Source organism: Lithobates pipiens, unplaced genomic scaffold, assembly GCF_037356315.1.
Source record: "Lithobates pipiens isolate NorthernLeopardFrog02 unplaced genomic scaffold, aLitPip1_a1.2 Scaffold_13, whole genome shotgun sequence".
NCBI lineage: Eukaryota > Metazoa > Chordata > Amphibia > Anura > Ranidae > Lithobates > Lithobates pipiens.
In genome coordinates this window covers 71,618,838-71,629,799 of record NW_027507718.1, presented here as the reverse complement: position 1 = coordinate 71,629,799, position 10,962 = coordinate 71,618,838, and the positions used below count along the sequence as shown (strand labels likewise).

The following is a 10,962-nucleotide window of genomic DNA, read 5'->3' as shown; positions in this document are numbered from 1 at the left end:
CCTGATGCAAGGACGGATTCTGCTGGGGACACCTGATGCAAGGACGGACTCTGCTGGTGGCAGGCGACGTGGCAGGTAACACGCTCAGGGGTCCCACTGATTCTGCATTATGGTGAGTTGAATGATTTAATTTTATATTACAATGGAAAAATAGAAATAATGAGCTTCAATCATCCTGACTGTAGTAATCACAACCATGTTACCTGGATGATTGAAGCGCCAACACCAGGTATTTGGAGTATCTTTATCTGCTGATTGTTAAACTCTGGAATACACATATTTCTATTGTGGTGTAGGATCTGGGGCTGCTGTCCCTCCATCCCTCATTCATCTCAGACTCTAACCACACCCCCTTTGAGCCACGTCCAATTTAAGCCACAATCACTATTTCCCATAAACCACACCCATTTTCAGCACGGCACATTTTTATTTGTTGTATGCCACGCCTACAAACACATGCCCCGCCCCTAATTATAATGCAACTCCACCTACAGCCAAAAAAGTGTCCCTAAATGTATTTATTTTTTTACAATGTTGGCAACTATGCACATGGAGACAGTGTGCCGTCGGATATGACCGACATATCTGTGGGTGGCAGAGACAGGAAGCTGGATTGGAAACTGGAATATGCAGGTAACCTGTAAGAAAAAAAAAAATCCCTTTCACAATGATTATGCTTCAAGAATGTATTTATTGAAAAGTTATAAGTTTGTGTGGAAGGTGAAAAAACACAAGGGTTTACAACCCTTTTAAGGAACACACAAGTCAACAATACAGAACTATCGCTGTAATCTAATTTTGAATGCAGAAACAAGGCTGTATGTAAGTCATACCATCACAGTCTCACACTATCAATATTTGCAGGGCAAACAGTGCCCTCAAGAAAAATGTCTTCCTTTAGCTTCAGCAAGGGCCTTACGTCACGCTCCGGCTCGTCTCCCCCACTCTATGGTCCAGTGAGAAGCCGCTCTGCCTCCCACCCTCCCTCTCAGTCATCTCTTTGGTCGTCCTGCTTTCTGTGGTACTACTGCACTGTGAGCCTTCTGCAGCAGCCGCTGAGCAGATCAGGAGGAGGAGGAGGAGCTGAGGCTGCTGTCTCATCAGCCCTAGTCATTTCTTCTTTATCTTCTATTCTACAAAAGCTTGCGGAGGGCTCCGGGGCCTGGCTATGGATACTCAAAAAGTAAGTGTTTTTTTTTTTCTTTCCCTCATTCACACCTATGGAGAATTAGAAAGTTGCCAAAGCGCCCTCCGCCCTGTACGGTGAGGTGTGAGCTGGGCGATAGGCGAGGCGTTCTTCATTCATTGCTGAGGAGATGCTGGCTGGTGTATAGAGCGGGCGAGGCTGGCCTGTGGGGACAATAGACACCATTCCTCCTCACAGCATCATGTGCAGTGTGATGGAGGGATGGATGGATGGATGGAGGGATGCTGGGACACTATGGGCGTGGGTGAGGGATGCTTAGCATCATGTCTGCTCGTACCTATCACTCACCCAAATCCCCATCATACAGAGACACCCCCTTCCTATACAAAATGACATCAGGTGTCTGTGTCTAGTAGTATTAAACATACACAGAGTGCATAGCTATGCATGCTGCCCTCACAATGGATCACATTTCAGTGCCCACTTTTATTGAATAAACCTTGTATATAGAAGAGAAGACACCCATTGTTTTAATCTTCTGATCTGGGCGTGGAATGCCTTGTAAAAGGTTAGTGATCCTCCAGCAGTTTCCTCAGCATCATTTATGGCCTTCATCCTCCCATCCTGGCCTGGTGTCTCTCTCCACACACACACAGAGCAGGGGACCTCTGCTAAGAGACAATTAAACACCAGCCTGCACCCACTCCACGTTCACTGTGTCTTTCTTTTCTTTTTTTTTTTTTTTTACATGGACTGCAACAGGATGGGCAAACGCGCCGAAAATATATGATTTGGACGCCACGATGGAGATACTGCGGCCAGCACCTGATCAACAGTTGATTGTGTGTTCCTTGGGAACCAACGACTGTTTTTGTTTGTACCTCGTTGTGTTTAAAAGAGAAGTTCGGGATTTAAAAAACAAACATTTAGGCCACTTTCTCACATGATGTCCGATCGGGTCAGTTTTTCAGGTTCAGGTTTGATCAGACGCTCCATTCATCTCTGTGGAGTGAGGGATGTCAGCGGTGACATGTCCATTGACATCCGCCGATATCCAGTCTGATTCACCAGATCAAGACAGATGGTGGTCCTATTTTCTATCCGTCTGGCGGATAGGATGAAAATGGACAGGCGGTCCGTTTTCATCTGGTCTCCCCATAGAAGAGAGCGGGACTCCGACAGGTCCATCTCTGCACAGTGAGCGAAGACGGACCTGTGGTCTGCCTGCTCAGTGGAGATCAACTGATCAATCCCTGCTGAGAAAGCAGAGTCTGTCAAAACAGATGTGCCCCATGTGAAAGGGGCCTTATACTCATTCAGGATCGATCCAATCCTGCAGCTGTCCCCTCCAGCTCTGTAGTGAAAAATGAGCGATCAAATACAGCTGATTGCTCAGTTCTCCCCTCCGCTCTGACTGTCAGTCAGTGGCTCTCTGCTCTCCCCTTCAACACTTCCTGGAGTGCTGGGCTGTGGAGGAGATGGAAGGGACCTGCTTAGGCTCTCGGCGGATTGCTGAGTGGCTGAGCCAGGTGCCGTTCCAGGCTTCTGAGTGTATCCCGACCATATGGTCGGAATCTTTCCTGAGCCTTGACCAGCTGAGTAATGTCAACTGACAGCTGGCCAAATGAACTGCACTCCTGTAATCCATAGAAGTATGGCCAAAAAAGCTTTGGCCATACATCTCCTTTAACCACTTGTCTACTGGGCACTTTTCCCCCTTTCTAGAAATGAGGCATGAGTCGATTCAGTGATTCAAATCTTTTTACTGAACTGATCCAAATGATTAGAACCACTAAAACAAATCACTCTGCCCAAGTCTAGTGACCAGATGGTCACCAGTCATCTCTATGACCGTCGGAGGCCCAGGCGCGGCGTTATGATGTCACGGCCGGGCCACGATTGTGAACAAAGCCATGATCGCGGCTGGTAAGCATAAAATCGTGATTTTTTATTTTTTTTTCAATCTCATGCTTTCCAGCCTGGAGGAGAGATGTGGGCTCTTATTGACCCTGCATTTCTCCATAAATGCACCATTCCTATTACAAGGGATGTTTACATTCCTTGTAATAGAAATAACAGTGATCAAAAAAAAAAAAAAATGTAAAAGAGAAAGTGTAAAAAAAATAAATAAAGTAAAATAAACAATAAAAAAAGCTTGTGCCCAGAAGCAAATGCACATGTAAGTCCCACCCACATATGTAAACACCGTTCAAACCACACATGTGAGGTATTGCCGCGTGCGTTAGAACGTGAACAACAATTCTAGCACTAGACCTCTGTACCTCTAAACGTAAACTGTAAAAAAATTTAAAGCGTCACCTATGGAGATTTTTGAGTACCAAAGTTTGGCGCAATTTTTGAGTGTGCGCAATTTTAAAGTGTGACATGTTGGGTATCTATTTACTCGGTCGTAACATCATCTTTCACATTATACCAAAAAATTGGGCTAACTACTGTTTTGTTATTTTTTTCATTCATGAAACAGTTTTTTCCCCCAAAAAACGCGTTTGAAAATTGTTGCGCAAATACCGTGCGAGATTAAAAAGTTGCAACAACTGCCATTTTATTCCCTAGGGTGTCTGCTAATAAACATATATAATGTTAAGGGGTTCTGGGTAATTTTCTAGCCATAAAATTATGATTTTTACTTGTATGAGAGGATTGCCAGAATAGGCCCAGTATGGAAGTCATTAAAGTAGAAGTCCACCCTAAAACTAACATTTCTGCATCTTTTTTGAAGCCAATCCAACCCGAGCCCACAAAGCGCAAATCAACACTCACCAAACTTCTACTAACACAAAATTAGCAGAAGGAGCCCAAAGGGTGGCGCTAAAGAGCTGAAAAACCACGTAGTACGTCACTACATTTGTGTTTGTTGGCCAACAATTCCTTGCCGTTTGTATGCAAGACATAATCCAGGCACGCGCCTTCGGACAAAAGTCTGAGGTTTTGTCTGTGGAAAATTCAATTGTGTGTATGAGGCTTTACTACACTTTACTCCACCTAAGGCCCCTTTCACACGGATGATGCGTTCAGGTCCACCTGTCAGTTTTTCAGACGGACCTGAACGGATGCTCCATAGAGGTCTATGGAGCGTCGGATGTCAGCAGCTCGGAAAAAGCCGCTCCGATCCGAAAAAGTGTGACTGAGGAAAAAGCTATTTTTCCATCCGTCATCGGATCGGGTGGTCCGTCATGGTCCATTGTCCCCGATCTCCCATAGGGGAGAGCGGCGCTGCGACAGGTCCATCCCTGCGCAGGGTGCTCCGGAGATCCCCGCTGAGCAAGCGGATATCCACGGGGCGGATCAGCACTGATCTGCTCCGTGTGAAAGGACCCTAACTATGCAGAATCCCATTCTCTCCAATTGTTCCTGTTCACATGTGTATGCTCAGTTGCCCTACACTCAACATCAGCTGAAAATAAGGGGAAAAAAAAAAAAAAAAAACTAATAAAACCACCCCATTTAGGGATTGGTAAACTACAATATATTACATTTTTGTTTTTTGGGTTTAGATATGTTTTAAGGGCACACTGCAGGCAAACCTTTTGCAAAGTAACTGTAATATTCAATATAATAATAACAAATCAACATCATCATTGATAAATTAACCAAATACACACAATATAGAATCAAAATAAATTCATAAAATCTGTGCATTACGGCTCTTTTAGATGGGTAGGTGGGGGCAGTAAAAACAGGTGGCTGTGCCACAGTTTTACTGCCCCATGACAGCCTACCTGGATTGTCACAATAAAACTGAAAAGGGCTCTACACATGCTGCAGCCACAATGCTTTGCTTTGTGGCACTGCTTGTCAAACTCGTTCAATATGGCCAGGACTGCGGCGCGGTAGTGCGGCATTACAGGGTTAAATACAGTGGTTAGAAGGTGATATTTATATATAAAAAGAATAATATCAAACACTGAGACAATAAAATTCTTATCTGTATAGGTGGAAGCTAGTTTAGTTAGCTTAGTAAATTGAGATAGTGTGACATATCCAACAGCTGTTCCATGAGAGAGGACTTACCTGCAGCTTTTCATAGCACTTTAAAATAGAATAGGTGCATTATAACAGGTGGTGACCCTGGAAAGGTCTCCTGACTGTGTTACACATACTTTTTATAGAAGGGGTAGAATGCAGTTTCAAGGCCTTAGTTATATATACATCCAGCAGTAGATTTCATACCATGTGCAGCAAGTTATCGGCTAGGCTTTGTTCATGATTACTTAGACTCCACAAATGAAATTGCTGCATGGTTTAATTTATGTGATGTGATAGAATGTAACTTATGTGACAATGTGTTTTTATGTAGACAGGTCTATATATAATGCATGGGCAGAATGCTGGAGTAAGAGAAATTCACTTGAAGGTTTCCTATAGGTGTGGTGGGATGCTGATGAGGTCATCCCTTTTGTTCAGCCTGTTCTCTTTCACAGTGTTTGTACTCTCAGCACATGTGTAAGCAGCAAAACCTGATTGGCTCCTTGTGCTGACCTTCCCTCTCCTAGTGGCAACGTTGCTATTTAGTGGGTCACAGGAGGATTGTATCAAGGCATTAAGAACATATGTTAGCTAGTAGCATTTAAAGTATATAAGTACATGTTTATAATGTATCCATAACTACAGTCATTGCTACTTTTTTTTTTTTATATCCGACTGTGTTATGTAATTACGAAATAAATCTTCTAATAAAACTGACCTATTGAATATGGTGTATATATATATATATATCTATATAATATACATATACATACATACACACACACATATATATATATATATATATATATATATATATATATATATATATATATATATATATATATATAATGTGCCTGTATTGCAATTTATTTACTAAGTAGATTGGTGTAAAGATAGTCCCAGATACACACCACCACTTTAGGCTCCATTCACATGTAGCCATTGCTATTTTTAGGGTGTTTTTGCAGAGTTTTTGTACAAGCGTTTTGAAGTTTAAAAGGTCACCAATGTAAAAGCAGTAAAACGTCTGTAATCTGCCAAGAAAGAAGCTCATGTACCTTTTTTGAGTGATGAGCATTTTGCTATAGGTGACCGAATGCTCTAATGTGAACAGGGGCCATTGAAATGAATGGGATTTGTCTTGTTGGTTGTTTTTAGAGCTGAGGCTTAGAACAGAAAAACGGCCAAAAAAGCCTAGATGTGAATGGAGCCTAAAAGCCCGTACACACGATATGAAAATCGGAAGTAAAATTGAGTCCGACTAACAATCTGACGATTTTTGGATCGTTAGTATGGTGTTTTCGACAGCCGATTCTGTTTTTTCGGCCAACAAAAGCTGGATGTGCAGACTGTAAACTTTTTGTTGGATGTGAACACAACGTCTGATTTTCGTATAATTAGTACGGTATTTTGATCCGAAAAAAATCGTAAGAGCAAAACTATGCAAGCTCAGAAACATAAGATTACTACATACAAAACTATTCAACACATTACTTCACTTCTGAAGTTGTATTCTGTAATAGGAGAATTTTCGTATAGTGAGTAACCTCTTTACTTTTGACATGAGACTAGCATGCAACAAAAAACAGATGAACGGTCGTCTGAAAATGCTTTAGTGTGTGGTGTACTACTCATTTGTCTAGTGCTGTCATTAAGGATGGTCGGGATCGCTGTAATTAGAAGGAATACCTTCCTCTGTCTTCTATTCTTCCCTTGGTTTCCTTACTTGTCATGTGGTACAAATAAGACATAAAGCAACATCCTCAATACAGTAACATGATGTTTACATATTATGTTCTGTACAATGTTTATAGGTTAGGATAGGACGTGAGCCAAGCAAACTTTGAAGCTACTCCAGACCACTCCGCAAGTAAGTCAGAGCCAGCCAGGTGTTGGAACCCACTGAGAGTTCTAGAACAAGCTTGTAGAATGTCTACATTCCTCAGGTCTCTCCACCTTTTGCCAGACAATATAAAGCAATACACGAATTGAGTACTGGGTACTGTTCTAAAGAACTGAAGTAGAGCTGCCACGACGTGTCAACGTAATCGACTACGTCGACTAAGAAAATACGTCGACATGCGTTCTGGGCATCGATGCGTCACAGTGGTGGCAGTGCTTAATATCTAGCGCTGCCCTCTGTGCCACCGTCCCCCTCTCTTCTCCCCCGCCGCCCCCCCCCCCCCCCCCCCGTCACCGATCCGAGCGCACATGCTGCGATCCGCGGATCGCTCCGCGGTCTCGGCCTTAGGAGAGGCCGCGGCTTCGGCCTAGCTCCGAAGCGGTGGCCATCTTTCTACACCCAGGCGTTTACAATGTGATCGCTCTGACGAAACGATCACTTGTAAACAAACCGGCGTCATGACATGACGCCGGTTTCTCTCTCCCCTCTCTATACTGATCTGTGCAGTGGAGGGGAGAGGTCGGATGGAAGCAGCCATCCCTCCATACCCTGCCAATACTCTGCCAGCTCGATACTCTGCCAGCCTCTGCAATGCAATACTCTGCAAAACAATACTCTGCAATGCAAAACAATACAATACTCTGCCAGCCAATACAATACAATACTCTGCCAGCCATTACAGTACAATACTCTGCCCACCAATAGTCTGCCAGCCAATACAATACTCTGCCCGCCAATACTCTGCCAGCCAATACAATACAATACTCTGCCCGCCAATACTCTGCCAGCCAATACAGTACAATACTCTGCCCGCCAATACTCTGCCAGCCAATACAATACAATACTCTGCCCGCCAATACTCTGCCAGCCAATACAATACAATACTCTGCCCGCCAATACAATACAATACTCTGCCCGCCAATACTCTGCCAGCCAATACAGTACAATACTCTGCCCGCCAATACTCTGCCAGCCAATACAATACAATACTCTGCCCGCCAATACTCTGCCAGCCAATACAGTACAATACTCTGCCCGCCAATACTCTGCCAGCCAATACAATACAATACTCTGCCCGCCAATACTCTGCCAGCCAATACAATACAATACTCTGCCAGCCAATACAATACAATACTCTGCCCGCCAATACAATACAATACTCTGCCCGCCAATACTCTGCCAGCCAATACAATACTCTGCCCGCCAATACTCTGCCAGCCAATACAGTACAATACTCTGCCAGCCAATACAATACAATACTCTGCCCGTCAATACAATACAATACTCTGCCCGCCAATGCAATGCAATACTCTGCAATGCAATACTCTCAAGTTTATCCAAAGAATTAATTAGCTAACCAAAAAAACCCCACTAGATTCATTAAAAAATAAAAATAAAAAAAATAATCGGATAGTCGTTGACTAATCGAAAAAATAATCGATAGATTAGTCGATAGACAAATTAATCGTTAGTTGCAGCTCTAAACTAAAGACAGTTCTGTAACCACCCCATGGAGATAAAAGTAATCTCCCGAAATCAGAACCTTGTCTTAAACCTGGAATAATGATTTCATCCTTTAAATAAGCAATGTGTGATTCCCCAAAAATTCATCAACTTTCATAGTCTTGCTTGGTTTTGCCTCACATAATGAGAGCTCTGTGGCGCTCTAGGTGGACAGTCCCTGCCACTGACTTCTCACTAGGGAAGCGTAAAGTTTTACTGGCCTTTGTGGTACCAGCTGGACTCTGTTTTCAGGACAGAAAGAAAATATATACAGTAGATCTCTGCAAACCAATTCATTTCCTCTGTCCCATTCCATTCCTGTTTTATCCCTTTAACAAATATGCATGTGCAAAAAAGTAAGTACGCTGCTCCTGAGTCCTATTATGGGCTGCCAAAGCACAGCGTTTTTGTAGACTGGGTGGTGTCAGCGCTGCCCAGTTTTCTTTTTCTACACTACTAAATCACACCCCTTCCTTCCATTTCCACAACATAAGCATTATTTGATGTCTAAATCTAGATAAGAACTGAGAAGGCTAATCAGACTCCTTACGATCAACCAGTATTTTTGGCACTTATTGCACAGTTAAAAAAAAAAAAAAATATATATATATATATATATATATATATATATATATATATATATATATATATATATATATATATATATATATATATGCTTTTTTAATGGTATATCTAACAGACCAGAATGTTATATTCCCTGGATCAATGCCTTGGGACTTGCACCCTTGGGCAACTTGGGCGGAGATTCTCTTCTTTTCACCGCAGCACAGGACCCTGATCTCAGGTCTCAGCAGGGATGTCTGTAATACATGAGCGCATCTAATTATTTCCACATGGGCTGTCTCATTTTAATCATCCTTGTAACATGAACTATAGCTGTTTGTTTGTATTTTTAATAAATTCTCCTATGTTTATATACAAACTGCGGCACAGTTATCATCATTGGAACTTTCGGGACTGAATGCTGGCATTTCACATCTCATATGAATACTTCCTAGCACTGGACTTTAGGAATCTTTTGGTTAAACATTTGGTCAGTTTGACATCATCCCTGGTGTTTTTTCCTACTAGCTGCTGGGGTGTTTCAAGCATACAAGACTCTAAAAATGTAAAAATGACAAGCACTTGGCTTGTATGTCTAGGGTGATTGCAGACAAGTAGATATCTTTTCAGAAAAATGGTCGAGTGAGTATTTGCCGGCTTGGCACCCTGTAATATTCGCACCCAATGGTGACAGCAGTGTGTGAACAGTACTTTGATCTTGCCTCTTTCCTGTAGTATACTGGGTATGCTCAAAGGGAGATTCTGTAAAAAGTTAGCAAATCCTCGGTGTGGTAGAAAGTGTCTTGTTCATTATCGCTTCCAGAAAGTCAGAGATAGAAGTGTTGATTACTTATATGGTCTCTCTTAACAGTTCTAGCAGTGCTGCATGTGTCATCACTATATGAGAGTTGAACTTGGTTTACAGTGTATGCTGAGAATTTCATAGTAGTTCCATAGTAGGTCCACAGGCTGCATACTGCTGTTATGGTATAGAGTTGCCACCTCACCCCTTTAAATCCAAATACATATTAATTACACAGGTTCTGTGACTGATTAAGGTGGTAATTAAACTCAGTTGGTGTTTTATCTGTATTAAATTAGTCTAGGAACCTGTGTATAACCCTATATAGATATACTGTCAGAAATCATAATAATCTTTCTGGATGGAATAAATTTGATGAGCAAATTGAAGGCAAGTCAAAGAAAATAATGTCTAGGTGCTGTTAAATTCCCTCATATTTCATGAGAATAAAGAATCAAACACCAGTTTATTACAATGTTATCGGAGCAGGTAGTTGGCAAATACCACTAAACGTTATCCTAGATTTGCCATGCTGACCAGATTAGACATTGTGACGGAAGGAAAGCTTGGCATAATTTAATTAACTTGCTCATCTGCTATAAGGATAAAATCCATTTTAATCTTGCATGCATTAGTTAGGGGTCTCTTTAGAGAGCTATAAACTAGTTGTTTGCAGTGTTGAGCTGTGTTGGTGACACACATTGCTTTTATTGGTTTTGGTAAACTGTACATACCCATCATGAATATAAAACAATCAAAACCCAGTGTATTCTAAGGCCTGGTACATACAGTACGAAAACCGGAAGAGAAATCTTAAAACGAGCTGTCTGCGGATTTTCGGATCGTTAGTACGGAGCTTTCGTCACTGGTTTTGACTTTTTCATCAGACAAAAGTTGGATGTGCATGCTATAATATTTTTGTCAGATGTGAACTCAACATCTGATTTTCAGATGGTCAGCACAGAAATCATCACACAAAAGTTGAAAGTACAAACACGCATGCTCAGAATCAAGGAACGAGATGGAAAAGGTCGGTCTTGTAAACTACCGTTTGTA

General features: G+C 42.0%; 1 protein-coding gene across 4 annotated transcripts in view; it reads left to right on the top strand.

The window, feature by feature from the left end:
- The first annotated feature begins 971 nt into the window (after window positions 1–971).
- The window catches only part of FSD1L (fibronectin type III and SPRY domain containing 1 like), a 118,673-nt gene continuing 108,682 nt past the window's right edge, over window positions 972–10,962 (top strand). For 2 of the 4 annotated variants that reach the window (XM_077475182.1, XM_077475180.1), the window contains exon 1: window positions 973–1,183. In XM_077475182.1, the coding sequence (XP_077331308.1) occupies window positions 1,169–1,183 (15 nt within the window). In that variant the 5' untranslated portion in view covers window positions 973–1,168. Of the gene's footprint in view, window positions 1,184–10,962 lie in introns of all 4 variants that reach the window. The other 2 variants (XM_077475181.1, XM_077475184.1) reach the window with 2 other exon arrangements.